The 16,151-nt window shown below is 41.0% G+C and overlaps 1 protein-coding gene across 1 annotated transcript in view; it reads left to right on the top strand.

Annotated features, from left to right (window-relative positions):
• The first annotated feature begins 3,303 nt into the window (after positions 1–3,303).
• Positions 3,304–16,151, top strand: part of DOK7 (docking protein 7) — a 55,985-nt gene continuing 43,137 nt past the window's right edge. Inside the window, exons 1-3 of the mRNA XM_066549215.1 lie at positions 3,304–3,529; positions 5,660–5,890; positions 9,691–9,891. Coding sequence (XP_066405312.1) covers positions 3,304–3,529; positions 5,660–5,890; positions 9,691–9,891 — 658 coding nt within the window. The remainder of the gene's footprint in view (positions 3,530–5,659; positions 5,891–9,690; positions 9,892–16,151) is intronic.

Here is a 16,151-nt window from a genome sequence, read left to right as displayed (position 1 = left end):
CAGGAGAATCAAAAATGAAATTCCATCTCCCTGAGAAATGATCTCTTGGAGCTAGGGCAGCAGACACCAAGAGAACAAGGTAGGTAAAGCTGCTCCTCAGCTAACTGCAACAAGTCTGGGGAAAGAAACCAGAGGGTTTAGGTTTTGTTTCAACCAAACACGTAAGCATATTTTGATATAAACATATTTCTGTGTTCCACTGACGTAAAATCAGGAACGTGCCTCAGAGCTCTGCTGAATCTGGGGTGCAATTTTCCAGCAAGGTTAATGCAACACCTCCTGAGAGCTCAAAGTCTTCCTGAAAAATGTTGTTATCTGGAGCAGCTGATTTAGGTTGATACAGCCAGGACCTTCTGCAGACTGTGATCTGCTCCTTGCCCTGAGGATAGCAATGGAAACACTTCACTTTGCTGATAAATCCCTCAATGTTTCTTTAAGTTGACAGTGTTTTGAAGATGTCTTAGGCTTTGTACTAACAGTTGTTCAACTATTTAGATAATTCAGAAAGGAGGTTTCTCGTAACAGATTTTTCAACTGGACGGCTGGGGTGCAGCTTGACATTTTCCTTAGGGATTTGGTGATATCATAAACCACAGGCTTCACTGTCATGGCCTATGGAATTGTTATGGGACCAACAAAAGCAATTATTACAATATTTACAGATGTTTAGAGGCAGTGGACTCAGTTGTATGAGCAAAAACAGCCAGAAAATGATTCAACAGAAAAAGTCTGACAAAGAATGGAAAATTCTTCTTTTTTTTTTCCTTTAGCCATCTCAGATGTGTTAATTTAGGTGTTGTGAAATGTATTTCTCCCCTGGCAGTGAACATTTATGAACTCTCCTAAGTTTTTCAAGCAAAGTTGTTTTTTAAAGTAATAGAATTTTAAAGCGGTGCCTAGATATTCAGATGTGTTTTTTGTTTGCAGTGTCCTCATGGGTTTCTTAGTAGTGGTGAATGTTATTTAGAGTTAAAAGAGATTTTTAAAGGAAAAATAACCAAAACCTGCATCTGTGTAAGTACAAATATACAACAATGCTAATCTAGATAAATGATGTAAACTGTTTAATAAAAACATTTACCCTCTGTTTCTTGAACTTAGTCTGTTATGTATAAAGATCTTTGAATCCCTCTGTAGGCTGTTCTGGAGGTTGAGAGCTGGTAGAAAGATGAAATAACACTTTGTGCTGGAAGATATCTGAAAATTTCTCCATAAGGGTCAATTTCAGCTGGTGGTTCTCCCAGTTTAATGCAAGTGTCACACACATTTTCAGTAGGCAGATGTAAGCACCTGGGTATGTTTTTCAGCTACTGATACTGTGACTCCCAGGATTGAAGCCTTTAGTTTGTTTTTCTGAGGCACTAAATGCTAGCTTGAAATATTAATGTCCACCTCTGGGATCTTGATTTCAAACCAAGCTGACGATTTTTATGTGGCTCTGCCTCCCTGGTCATTTCCAGTATGAGTCTGGCTTTCTTAATGCCCTAAAATTAATATAACCATGTGGCAGGACTAACTGTACCTGCAGCTGAAACAATACTGCATCAGCAGGAAGGAACTATTTGCTCTTCTTTGGAAGGGATTCATCAGGAACAGGTTTCCACTCAAAGATGAAGCCATCCTGAATGTCTGTATCTGTTCTGTGACTTCAGTTTCACTTTGAAATTAACATCTATCCCCATTGTGCACAGTTTTGATCTTGCAGTTTCGTGTTGTGTATATTCTCTTGGTCTTCCCTTGCAGTAAAGAAGGTGGCTGTTTGATAGGAAAGGTCTTAGACTGGTGTTTCTGACAATTAGTGTAGAGTTTTTTTAGCTGTCCTGTTTTCAAAATCTATGCTGCTTGTATCAGTACACAGCAACACCAGTACAAATAATAACACACTTTTAAAAAATATATTGAATGGTCTGGTTTCTGCCCTCAAAGGTTTAAATGACAGATCTCTGGCTGATACTAATTTGAATACTTTGAATGCATTAAAATTAATTTGTGGCTTTCAAAGCAGCCTGTTTATCCACTGTGACTGCATTGGTGGGGTGGAACTAAATGAAAATCATTTAAGCCTCAGCTGGGAGGTGACTAACCCAGTATTACAAGCACAGAGTAGGGGTGGCAAGGAGATGTCCAGGTTGAGAGATGTCCTGACCTCTCCCACCCTGGCATCAGTCTCACTCCTATGGAGCACTCCAGCATCTGCCCCCTGCCTTTCTGTTGAGCATTACCCCATGGAAACTAATTCTCCATATTTTTCACCCCCTTTAAGTGATTATTGCCTTTGTAAAAATGAAAACCAGACTCAAATGTACTAGTAAAATTTTATCTGATATTTTTCTGAACTCTATATTGAAATTGAATTAGAATGCAAAGCCAGTTGAACAAACACTTCCCTAATTCATTATGAAACACACTTAAAAGATGGTTTTATTAAATTGTATGTTATTCCATGGAAACTGACCGATTTAAAAGGAAGAAATAAATGCAAACATCTAAAAACCCCCTTCTATTATGCTGCTGAAAGAAAAATGTGCTGTAGTGCTGTTTAAAAAACGCTGAAGAACTAATTACCATCAAATAAGATGCAGCAGGAGTATTTTTGGAATAATGGACTCTAATTAGTCCATTGCTCGTGAAAATAAATCTGAGGACATCATTAACACATCCTATTCTATTAATTGTAGCTGTTTCTGGTGTGGTGTAAGCGGGTTGTTATCTCGTGACAGTTGTATTGCAAAGAGGGAAAAAAAAGTGAGAAGAGTATTTTTATCTGGGGTAGTTGGCAGCGTCTTCTGGGAGCCAAGGAGAGCTGTAATTATACTTTTGAAAAGTGAGAATTGGGCATTGTAAGGAAGGTGCGGCAAGGGGGCGTCCTGGCCAGCCAGAGGCGAGCCCCGCTCCACACAACGAGTCCGGTGCGGGTTTTGCGGCCGCCCGGGCGCGGGGCAGCCCCTGCGGGCAGCGGCAAAGTCCGGAGCCGGATCGGGGCGGGGGTCGCGCCCGGAGCGGATCCGCTGCGCTCCGGGGGCCGCGCCTCGCGCTCTGAAACCCTGGGGGGAAAAAAAAGTGATAAAAAAATCCAAGTTTCCGCCGCAAGCCAGAAGTAAAACACGTGAACAAAGAGTCATTGGGACGGTCCGCAGACCCCTTTGCCCAGGCGGCCGGTCGGGGGCCGGGCCGGGCCGAGCCGCGCTGGCCGCCCGCCCGCGCGGGGCCCTAATAAAGCTATTTTAGAAGTGACCCCTCGGGCGGCCGGAGCGCGGGGCGGGCGCAGCGAGCCGGTGCAGCTGTCCGGAATCATGACTGAAGATGACGGATTCCGTGGTGGTGGAGGGTCACGTCAAGTTGAGAGACGGAAAAAAGGTCCCCGCTCCCGGCGCCCCTTCGGCCCGCGGGGGTCCCCGACCGCCGCCCCTTGCCCTGAGGGGAGAGAGCCCGCTCTCCCCCGCGCGGCCCCGGCTAACCCTGTCCCTTTGCCTCTCGTTGCAGTGGAAGAGCAGGTGGCTGGTGCTGCGCAAGCCCTCCCCGGTGGCAGGTAAGGGGGGCCCGGCGGTGGGGACGGGGCTCGGGGCCCCGCAGCTTGCCCGGATCCCCGGGGCGAGTGCCCGCAGAGCCCTGGCGGGGCCGTGCCGGAGCTGCGCTGCCCGGGAGCCCCGTCCGGCCTCGGAACGAGCTCCTGCCCTCACTAAAAACAACGGGAAAGTGACTTTCCAAGGCACAGACATTGGATTTGGTGCCGGTTAAAAATGCACTTCTTTTTTTCTTTTTCTTTCTTTTTTTTTTTTTTTAAATTTTCTCGGCTGAACTTATTTTTTCAGGGTGACTGCTGGCTGTAAAAAAAAAAAAAACCACCAAAAAAAACCCCCTGACATTGTAAGCTCGGTAGTTATTTTTTATCAGTGTTTTGACAGAAAATATCACTTCAATTTAAAAATAAAATGACATTTTGAATTAAGGAAGGAGAAAAAAAAAAAGATCGTTTCCATGCTTCTGAAGGGGAAATTGAAAATGTTACACAGAGCTGATGTTTTACTGCTGCAGAGGGAAAAGTAGGCTTCAGGTTTCCCCATCTGTTCCCAAGAGGGAAAACATTTGGGCCCAAAAGTACATCTTTCCAGGGCTAAATGTTGCCCAACTTGGAAAACGTGAATCTGCACTGCTGCAGAATGGATCATGGCAGCCTTTCCTGGCTCTTGCCAGAAAGATTGAAGGCTTGTAAGTAATTCTTTGTTACCTGAGTTGTTACAGTCATATTTTAGTGTTTTAAATACCTGCACCTCATTTAAATCTGTGAAATCTCCCTGTGTGAAAGGGCATCTGTTGGTCATAGAGCTAGTACATAGACCTGTGAACATGGGCCTGAGTTTTTATTGTGAGTGAGCCAGTTTTGAAGGCTGTAGATGGTGGAGCCTGACTGATAATATTCCTCAAAAATACTATTTTTATTCTAGCTAATCTAGCCAGGTTTACTAAAAAAGCCCCTGGTGATCTGCTTTTCTTGGTATGTAAACCACAGCCATTCTTCAGACACACAACTGTATTGCAGAATGTTTAAATACCGTGGTTGCAGCTGTTTTTGCTAACAGGTGCACAAAGACAATTGGGAATCCATGCAAAGCTCTGCATTAGTTAGCAGACAGTTCAGCCTTTCAGTAATTTTTCATCTCTGTGGGTGGAGATTTTGCCAGTCCCTTGCCCAGCTGAGAGCTGCAGGGCACCTTAGTGGGGCTGGGAACACCAGCCCCAGTATTTATAAAATGGTGCATGGGGGTCTTTGTCTTTTGTGGTTTTTAGTTAAGCTTGAGCTGTGGATGTTGCAGCTTTGATATTGACCATTAATTCCATCTACATCTGAATTCTGTATGGTAGGAAATGAATGTGGGGGAAAGAGAGCTGCTTTTTGTCATAAATGCAAAAGGTGGGGGAGGTGACTCCCCTTTCCTTTTGGGTTTGCTTGTGGAATGCTTGCTTTCCCCATGTGGCACTTGAACTGGTCTCTTCCGTTGCATGGTTACTGTGTAATAAACACCTCTGGGAAGGGGTTAATAACAACTGGTGACACAAGCAAACACTAAAAAATAAATAAATAAAAGAAGGTGTGGCACATAATCATTTTTAGCAATGGCTGCTGTGTAGCATTTAACTGGGAAACCTGAGCTGACAGGAGCAATCTCACAGCGCAGTCTGCTTGCCATTTAGTGGTTGGGTAATCTGTGAGCTACTGTAAGAATTTCACTTGTGGTTCAGTATGTTCTAATGAAAATACAGACAACAATAGCCTCTTGGTCTTTAGAGGCTGTAATGTGAACAGCTATCCTAGCATAGTTCCTAATGCTCTGAATTAATGAGTCAGTGCCCACCGGACTCAGGAGAGGATCTGAAATGCCTCTGGACTTTGAATAAAAGAGGGAAGATTTATTACTGACCTCCTTATTTTTGAGCCTGCAGTTTAACTCTTAGAACTCACCTTCAATGTTTGCTTCCTGAAAATGAGGACTATAAACTGCCTGGGGGTGGGCTGGGAAAAGAAATCAGAGTTTTACATTGACTTGATCAAGCTGATCCTGCAGTTGTCTAAAGCTCCTTTGTATTGCAGCAGAGTGCTGAGAAATTTGTTACGGTCTGTGCTCTGCATCATCATCTCTGACAGTTTTGCTCCTTTTAGACTGTTTGCTCATGCTGGTGTACAAGGATAAATCTGAACGAGCAAAAGGGCATAAGGAGAGGAGCAGCATGACCTTAGAAGACATCTGTGGCTTGGATCCTGGGCTCTCCTATGAGGGCCTGAATCACACGCTCGCCATCATCTGTCTGTCCCAGGTTGTGATGCTGGGATTTGACAGCAAGGAAACCATGTACGCCTGGGATGTGCGAATACGCTACAGTCTGGGGGAAGGTAACCTTTGTCTTCTCACACTGGTTTGTTTTTTCCCCCCCACAGGATAAAAAAACCCAAGAACAGTGAAGCTAAAATGCAAATAAAACAGTTCAGGACAAGACTGTCACTGATTTGAGAGTGGACAAACTGTTTTTCCCCCTTAGATGTTAAAGCAGGTATATCCAATAGATTTTGACTACAGTACCAGCCAGCACTGATGGGTAACTATGACAGCTCTTAACTTGGGGTTTTGATTTTTACACTGATGGTGTGTAGCTTTGAAACAAAGTGATCAAACTTCTGCTTCTGGTCCTACAACTGACTCAAGGATTCTGGCAAAAGGACTCAGGGGAAGCCTGAATTAAAAGATGCAAAGTCCTGAGTAGAACTTTGCCAGTTCATGCCCAGTTTGCTGAGCTGCCTACTGGGTGATGCATTGATAATTCTCATTGCTGCTAGTGTGCCATTTCAGAAAGAGACTTTTTGCCCCAAGGAGTGTCATCAGACACATTCTTTCCAGCTAACTTCACCTTTCTCTTTCCTCCTATTTTATTTTCTTGCTTAGCAGCTCTAAAATGTACTGTGGTGAACAAAGAGTGATAATGTTGGTAATCCATAGTATCTGTCTTATGTTTGTTTAGTCATAACTAGGGAAGGAGGGTAGGTGTGTGGGAGACACACATTAGCAATCTTTATCATTTGTTACATATGCTCTGCCATCTGTTGGGTTTGTGGCTCGTTCCTTTGCAGTACATATGCAGAAAGAAGATGGCCTGGGAATTTTACAGTAAAAATATGTAGGACTATAAGAAGTGAGATGTGTGGATGTACCTCTCAGGGCTATCAAATATAAAACCTTGCATAACAGGAAAGGTTAGAGGCGTTGCTGAACAATACAAGCATGAGTAGCTGGAGTGGTTGGTGCACTTTGATGATACAGCTCTACAGTCTTCCAGTGCTGGGTTTTTTTTTTGTTTGTTTGTTTGTTTTAACTAGGTTTGAGACCTATATATAGCATTGACTTGTCCTAAAAGCTGAAGGAGTACTTGAATACAACAGAGTAGGTCTGTTTTTTATGATCTTGCACTGATGTAGTGCTGGAGTAATGTCAGTCTGGGTGTGAGGGTTAAGGTTGGGGATGGAGGACATGCAAAAGCAGTGAAGAGTTTTTTTCAAGGAAAGCTGTGAATGAGGTAGGAATAGAGCCTACTGGATTATGACATGTGCAGCCATGGAGTAAAGGTGAAGTGGGAGAGTTTGTGTGTGTGGAAGTGAAGAAATGCAGAAGTAAGAAAACAAGTGTAATTGGTTGAATTGGCAATAATTTTTTAAAGTAAATTGCAAAAAATCTTAGGAGTGGGAGAATAAACCAAAGCATTGAAATTTTTTTCAGAATTTTGTCTTTCAGTGCATGTTCAGTTAGGAGAACAAAGTCAAAGGGAGTCTAGTTTGAGTATAGAGGAATAGAAAAGAGAGAAGATGTAGAGAGGATGGTGATTTGTGTTTTTTCTTAAAGTGTAGTAAGGGTGCCTTTGTGTGCCTTGAAAATAAGGTGGCTGGATGATAAAAATAGGCAAGGGAGAGATGACCTCAGAGTCTGGGAAGCAAAAAAAAAAGTGAAAGGAGCTGACACTGTTCTTGAATGAGGACCACAGAATGGAGGCGTTCACACTGGAGTTCCCAGTGTTTTCTCTCAGTTTTTAGCAGATGAGGTGGATGTGATTCCTGGAATGTGCTTGGGCTCACAACTCATTTTGAGAAGTTAGTGTACTGCAGGTCAGTGCATAGCTGTGAAAAAGAAAAGATGGGCTGAAGAAAGTGATGGATTTAAGTATTACCTTTTGTTCAGGGATGTACTCAGCTCTATGTCTTCACAATTTTTTTTATAGAGTTAAGAGAAGCCAAAGGCTGGGAAGAATTTTGAAAAAAATTCCAATGTATCCCGAAGGCAGTGTATGGGAAAAGTTTTATTTTCAAATATGCTTTTCCTTTTACTTTGGCTTTGTTCAGAGTTCGGTATGCTGTATTTTGACAGTGGTCTAGAACTTGGGCTGGAGCTCTTTGTTTCCAGCAGCTGTTGTAACTTGCAACCGATAGTGTGAAGAGTGGGCTTCATTCCTCAATTATGAAGCAGAAAGAGTCTTGATGCTGCTTCTCCCATGGTTTAATTGCCAGCAAAATTCTGGGTAGAGGAGTACAAATGGCATTAAAGATTGCTTTCTGAGCAGTATTGATCATGATGGTTTTGCTGTCTTTTTGATAGCTGATGTTTAAGCAGATTGCGTAACAACTGCGTGCCCAAAAGGGGACATGGTGTGCCTATTGATTTGCTCCCTAGCAGTGCTGCTGGCAGAGCTGTAAGCAGAGCTGTGGTTAGTTAGATCTATCTCTGTCTCCTTGCACATTTCACTCGAATGACTTTGTGGCTAATTCTGCTGGAGCCTCAGGGAACTTAGCAAATGCATGTCATAGATGAGGAGTTGGCTTACAGCTCAGATCGTGACTAAGATTACAGCAAGCAGATAGATGAGAAGCAAGACTCAGACCCAGATGAAATTTGTGATGTTTGAAGTGGCATGGGCAAGAAACAGGGAAGAGTTGATGCAAGAACTGAGAGTACCTGGAAGTTACCCAGTAGATTTCATAGGCAGGGAGCGTTTGTGTGATCTTTGATGCATAACCAAAAACTAAATCTATGTTGCTTCTTGATAAACACCATCAAAAACCTCCTTCAGGAAATATAAGAGTCTCGATGCTTCTCTCTACCAAGACAGATGTTGTTTGTTTTTTGACAAATTTGTTGTGGGTTTATTGTTTTTATTTTGTTTGTTGGTTGTTTTTTTTTTGTGTCTAATCACAATATGAAAGAAACTAGAACAGTAGTGGAGGTCAAAACAATTGTTTGAGAATTATATGCTTGCTCGCTTAAATTGTTCCCTTTGAAACACTGAGATTTGAGTGATCCCAATAACTTATTATTCAGAATGCAATAGCCTTGGAAGAGAAAATGGAAGACCAGCCTAGAACAACTGCTTTAGGTAAGGATACTGCAATATAGATGAAACTGGAATTGGGATTTGAACCTAGATTTTGTAAACTTGAATGAGATAGGTGTTTCTTTTTCTTTCTCCACTCTTTTAAAATTCAGGATGTGAAATATGAAAAAATTAACTGATATCTAAAAGTGTTTGTTACTTATAAATCACTTAGTTTCCTAGTTAATTAAAATGTCTTGGCATCTACCATCACCAACTCATGAAATAATCACAAAGGTGGAAAAATGTAATTTTCCTCTTTTTACTGCTAGGGAAGAAGTAAAGCAGTTTATTAAAGGTTGCAGATGAGTCAGTGATAGAGATTTGTTTAGTTCTTTGAGCCTTGGCTTTTGGGTTCTTTGAGCACCATTTTATTTTTACTGTATGCATGTGGGAAAGGAGAGACACAGGTTAGAGGAGGAGACAGAAAGCAACCCATGTAATGATGCAAGGATGGAAGAGGTAAGTGAAGTCTGGGCTGGATGATTGACTTATCTGAGATAGGGATTAGCCTGGAGGATTTAGGATAAATTATTGTAGCATTGCAGCTTTAATAATTTGTAGCATTAGGCCAAGATATGGTGGATTTTTTCCAATCTTAAACTGGCATAATAGAGGGTAATGGCCTTACAGCTACTTACATGTGGCTGTCTGGGCTCCACACAGATCTTTATGCCAGAGTTTCATGGTGTGGGCAGGGTTTGCTCCAAGTACCACAGCTGAACAGAATCACTTACATAACACTTGTATATTCTGTAGTAATTTTTTTTCCTTATTTGATAGTTCATAGATTTCAAGTCTTTGTAGCCCCTGGCACAAAACTAGAGAGTGGGCCTGCTACCCTGCATTTCTGCAATGACATCCTTGTCCTGGTGAAAGACCTTCCTCCCAGTGTCATGGGGCAGTGGAAGCTCTCGGATCTGCGGCGCTATGGGGCTGTCCCGAACGGATTCATCTTCGAAGGGGGCACCAGGTGCGGCTTCTGTAAGTACAAATGGGATTGTCCTCCAAATGCTGCTCAATGCCTTTTGCAGAAATTGAAAATGCACTCTCATTCCTAATGGAGACTGCAGAACCAGCTGTGCTACTTTGTCAAACAGGCAGCCTCTTATCAGAGGGCCTGTTCTGAGTAGATTTCTGCAGGCTTCAACCCCGGTGTTCAGGAGAAATGTGACCGTGTGCAGTCCTGGCTAAAAATTGCCCTGTGCTCTCTAGAAGATGTTCAGTCAAAAGCTGCTATTGAATACAGAGCAAAAATAAGGTAATGGAATTTTATGGCTTGTGTTATGCAAGAGATAAGGTAAAATGGTTTAATGTACATTTACATTTTATTATGTAATTAAATTATTAAATTATGTTTAATTATTTTGTTGTTTGCTGAGGGGAAAGTTATATGGAGCTTTGAGGTTACAGGCAGCATCAGCGTTCTCATTTTGTAAATGCTAATTTCTAAATCCCATAGAGGACTTTTTACTCCTTAAAGTTAGAACAACTCTGGTCCCTTCCCTATTAGCAGCTTTGTAACTATGGGGTGGAGCCACATGATATTTGGGGTCAAAATGAAAGCAAGCAGGCTGAAGCTAGTTTCCATAGCCTAGTAGCTAAGATACACCTTTATATTGAGATAAATCTCTTGTTCCCATGGCCAGTTTAGGACTTCTCAAATTCTCACTTCAGATAAAATGTAGGCAAGATCTGAAAAGGATGGTTAATAAATGCACAGGTATAATAACATATAATTAGGGTTTTATTAATAAGGTTCTAATTTCATAAGCAGAGTTTGAAGCCATGCTGAATTGATGGCCTGTGAGCACAGATGGATATGCAGATTGCCAATTTGGATGTGAAGTTGTTTGACTTGCATACTTTTTTTTGGTAAACAAACTGAAAAATTAGAAGATTTCAGAGTTGATCCAAATCCAAATATATTCTTCCTGGGACTTGCATACATTGCTCTGCATGTAAATTCTGGTTGCTCTACTTTTATGGAGTGGAAACCCAAATTCCTGACATCTTTCTGACCTGATGGAGGGTGTGGCCTGGTGGGGATTGGTTTCTTCTCCCAGGCAACAAGGGATATGATGAGGAAGTGGCCTCAGGCTGTGCCAGAGGAGGTTTAGGTTGGGCTTTGAGAGGAATTTCTACACAGGAAGGGTTGTCAGGCATTGAAATGAGATCCCTGGAGAGGTGGTGAAATCAACATCCTTGAAGGTGTTTAAGAAATGACTGGACATGACACTTAGTTGACATGGTGGTGTCCAGTCAAAGGTTGGACTTGATTATGTCAGAATCTTTTCCAGCCTCAATGATTCTGTGAAATGAGGAACTGTAGGTGATGGAACCTGAATTATCTGTGGTGTTTGTTTTTTTTTTCCTCCCTTAAATTTTTCCTAGTTTCTGGTGAGAAACGGGGTCATCAGTCGCTCCCCTGTGTGCATGCTTTTGAAAATATGAAATTATTATTTTTTTAAGGTTACAAGTGAACAGAATAAGAAAAGTGCCTTGGAAAAGGTCCCACTACCTTGTGGATCATTCTTAAGAAATGTGTGTGTTGGTAGCTGAGCCCTTTCAGTTGCCATGAAAGGGTATTTGTCTTTCCCCTGCACGTGTGCATTCAGAGAGAAGAGCAGCACAGTCAGTTTGGTACAAAATTGCCTGCCACAACTGGAAACTCTTTACAGGTTCAAGCTGATCTTGTTAAAGGAGTTGTTGCCCTTAACTAAGCAGTCAAACATACCCACAGGCATAACAACATTTAAATATGTGTTTAGTCTAAACACTTGATTTAATATTGCCACTATAAAAAAAGGCTTTTTGAAAATAGAACCTAGAGAAAAATATAACTGGTTATTCTTGACAGAAGTGTGTTGGTAAAGAGAAGGACCATCTTTCTTCAGACAGCTATTACCTCAGTCCTCTGGAATTCTTGAGGCAAACAAGTAGTGTTCAGGAAAAAAAATTGATATGTTATTACAGAAGTTGTTTTAATTCCTAAACAAAAGCACTCTCCATTACCCTGTCATGTAAGTGTAATATAATATTATGCAGGCTCTATTATTAATGTTACTTTCCTACAGGTTAAACCATATCTTTGCTCACATTCATCCTGTGGAGCTCTGAATGCAGAGGATTAGTGAATTTAAGGTTTAAATATCACTGTAATAAATACCTCATTAAAAGGAACCAGTAATCTTGTGGTTTGATTGCCTCTCCATGACAAAAGACATGAAGCCTCAAACTAAAGCAGAGCTTTTTTGGGTGTATCTGTGTAGAACTGAGGTCTAAAAGGATATAAATTTGTTTTAGCTTTCTGTTTCATGCTTCCTCACAAAAGTTTTTATAAAGATAAAACACTTCATTATGTTCTGTTGCTTAGTACAGGTTTAATTCAACTCCAAAGGCTTTGGTACTCAGTCCAGGAAGAGGGAAACCATCTGAGATAATGCTGAGATTTCAAATATTAAATCTAGGTGCATTTTCAAGATGGTTCACACAAGTTTATTCACAAATAGGAAGAAGAACATTTACATTTTGAACTCCTCTTACTCTTAACATCACAATTGGTACTGCTAGAGATTTAAAAATATTTTTTTCTGCTTCTGAAAGCTGCAAATAAGTTATTTTCTGGGCCAAAATTTTGTTCTCTCTGTAGCTGAAGCTTAGTCACACACTGTTTGCAAAAAAGCTGGTGCCTTGGCCTAGCAGTCAGTGGAGAGGTTTATATGGAGGAACAGGCTGGAAAAAAGGAGCCTCTCACTTTCCCAAGTTCCCAGCTCAATTAGTGTGCACCAGTTAAAATGACCAGTTGCCAGTAGAATCTTCACTTGGAGGTCAGTGTGAAAAAATTCAAGTAGGGTAATAAAAGGGCACATTAACACCATGAGAATTCAGGCTCTCCAATGTTCAAGTGCTTCAGGATTAGCTGCCACTTCCTGGTTTAAAGCTGCCTCATATTTTCTGACAGCATCTCCTTGAAGAAGGGAACTTGTGGGACCCTTAGTGCCCTTTGAAAGAACAAAGGTTAATTGCAGGATAAGCAGGAATATTTCTGTGATCCTTTTGGTGCTTTGATAAAATTTGGTACTTCCTTCCTTCTTTCCTTTCTTGTTTCTCCTTCTGCATTTATTTGAAATTGAGAAGTAGTAGGGGTGGTTAAACTGGGGCAAGATCTGGAATGTTTTGAAAAATCCTGGGTTGCATAGATTGTAATGTCTCTTTATATGCAGATGTTCTTTGCTTTCTCCTACTTAGGCCTACTGCAGGCAACCAACATTGTCTCTATTTATGTATTTTTGGTTGTCATGCCCATATCTCAGTTGGCAATAATAGGAATACTCTGTCATTTTCCCCACAGGGAAGAGCAGAAGGGGGCTGCTCAAGGCCAGGGTTGGGATGTACATGCTGATTGCTGTGGAATGAGCTGCTCTGGTTCCTGCCTGTCCTGCAGCTAAAAGGCTTCAGGCTCTAGTGTTGTCTGTTAGGAGTATTAATTAATGGGAAAGAACTGACTCTTCCTCCCTCCTTTCACGCACACTACAGAGATTGAAGTAATTTTGGACAATTAGCTATTGTCCATTTTTAAAGTGTGTTTGCCCATGGGCTTGCTTTATTAATATGATCAGTTAAAATCAACATTGGCAAGATTAAGTAGTACTTGGAAGTTTTATGAAATTGGCAACTTATCCTGAATGTTTGAGGGACTGTTCAATGCTTTACTGCTGATTGCCACAGAGGACTGGCTGAGTGTTTCAGTCTCATGCAAGTGGTTGGAGGCTGCTTTTCCCCAAGTCTCATAGCCCATGGAGAGAGCTGAGTGAGCCCTTCAGTCTGGTGAACAGCTGCATGCTATTACACTGTGCATGCCACACATTCCTTGGCTTCTAAATGCCTGTGCACCAAACCAGTTCCAACACATGACTGAGATATGTAATTTCCAGTAGTGAATTTCTCAGTTTTCTCAAGAAAGTAGAAAAGAAATGTAATCACTTGCTTTTATGTATGCTTTAGTTAAGCCCTGCCTACTCATTCATCTCACTTGATGTTTTTTGCAAGGACCCTCAGACTTCTTCCTTCCCTTGCAATCTAGTTCTACCTACCAAAACTAGAAAGAAAATGTTTCCTGTGAGAGTCAGTCAGCAATTTAGAATAGAATCTACAAAGAGATTATTGTATTTTTCTGTTGGATTTGTATCCACATGCACATGGACATACACTCTTTGCACTGGTTATATAAAGGTCTTCCATTTGGCTTTGGGATTTCCAAATGCCTGATAGTTATTTGCAGATAAAATCCTTTGAGTTAAGCAGCCATCTTACACACACACATTTACTTTCTTTGTTTCCATTGAAGTCAAAGTCTTGTAGAGTGTTTTAAGTAACTCTTGACAAAGGTGATAAAAGAACAAAATGGTCCAGATGTACTCCTTATGTACAGAAATATTTGAGGAATCTTTTTTTTTGCCCTGAGTGGCAACAGGGAGGTGTAGGATTCTGCTGAATCCTACATACCAAGCCACATAGTGTATCACTGTGCTTGAGACCTGAATGTCCTCTGCTCTGTTGTGTCTATATCCTGCTTGCTTATGCTGCATGGAGTGCAAAGGTCCTGTTCCTGTAGACTCTCTGTGCTCTGTTCAGGGAGGAGAAGTCTGCTCAAAGAAAAAGCTGAATTTCAGATAATTCCTGAATACTTTGCACTCAGGATTTTTTTTTATCCTAATACAATGTTCTCTGACTTTGGCATCTCCTGGGAAGGAGAGACGGGGCAAGACTGCAAGTGAAACCAGCAGAAACCTCCATATCTGTCAGGCTGTGTGATTAGTGTTGCAGTCTCGTAGATGGCCTCTGAGCATGAAACCAGGGTGTGTTCATGTTTCTTTGGCTGAAGAATTCTTGATAGGTAAGATCTGAAGAGATGCAAATGTGCTGGAGTGACAAATCAAGTTATGAAGATGCCTCTAACAGTGTTGTCTTGAATAGATTTAAGCAGAACTGGGAGAGACTTAAATGTGACATATATTGGGAATGACAGGAGTGTGGACCAGAATATGTTTTTCCTAGAGAGATTAGTTTACAGCTTGCTGGTTATACCTAATTTACTCAAGTAGGTGTTGTGGGTTGTGATCTACTTTATATTATCCTTTTTGTTTGAATCACACAGCCCTTTGTCAAGCTGTCAAAAGTGTATAAATTTCTTAAGTGAAATGTGGGTATCCTGTTGGATATGACAGGGCAAATGTTTGGAAAGTGATGGGGATGCAGTCATTCTAGTCAAGATCAGCTCTGCTTCTTTGAGTAAAATTGAAAAAAAGTACATATGCAACTCAGAATTGGCTAGAGACATGCAGACGTCAAACATGTCCAAATTAGGGCTTGAGTCACAAGGAAAGTAATGTGCAAAACCCTGCTGCAAGTCTAAGATTTTATATTGGAGTTTGCTAGTATGCTTGGTTCTGGTGAAGTGGCAGCACTTCTTCTAGGTCTATATACTAATTTAATTTCCTTTTTTTGTCTGGTATTGAAGTTTTATTTCCCTGAAATTGCTGGTTACTGGGGTGGTCTTTTGTCTGATGTTTTAAGATAATATTTTTTTTCCCCTGATGTGCTCATATTTGGACTGACAATATATAAAATGTTCTGTGGAGCCTTTCTAGTCTTTTGTGTTGTTCATGCAGCCATATGTCATGGAGCTCATAACTTGTTTGTTTATTTAGTGAATCTCATTCTAATTTTGCTTGGGGCTATTCTTAATGAATGGAAAGCAAATATCAGAATAGAGCAAAGGGTAAAGATCTGATGACAACTTGTGGAGTTGTGTTACATTCTGTTAATAATAGATACATAGGACTTAGTCTAGGAAAATTTATACTATAATCCAGCAATATAACCAAATTCTAATTTGTTGGCATATAATAAGCTACTCTTGCTTAAAAGTGGTTAAAAGTAGAATTAACTTGGTTCATTCTTTTGAAGACACTTTAAGTATCCCTGACACTTCCTGCATAGTTATGTTTGACCTACAAAATTTTAGGGGTAAATAAGAACAAAAGACCTGGACAGCTGTTGAGGGTAAGGTGTCTGTTTTGACATTCAGGGGGAATTGGAGCTAGATGATCCTTAAGGTCCCTTCCAACCCAAGCCATTCTATGAATCTAGGACACTACTTTAACTGTCTGAATGTCATAAAATTAGCATGAATTATTAGACAGCTATTGAATTTATATGTATGTTTGTGGTATAGTGTG

Source organism: Molothrus aeneus, chromosome 4 (genome assembly GCF_037042795.1).
Source record: "Molothrus aeneus isolate 106 chromosome 4, BPBGC_Maene_1.0, whole genome shotgun sequence".
Taxonomy (NCBI): domain Eukaryota; kingdom Metazoa; phylum Chordata; class Aves; order Passeriformes; family Icteridae; genus Molothrus; species Molothrus aeneus.
Note: the sequence above shows the minus strand (reverse complement) of the source record. Positions and strands in the feature narration are given on the sequence as shown.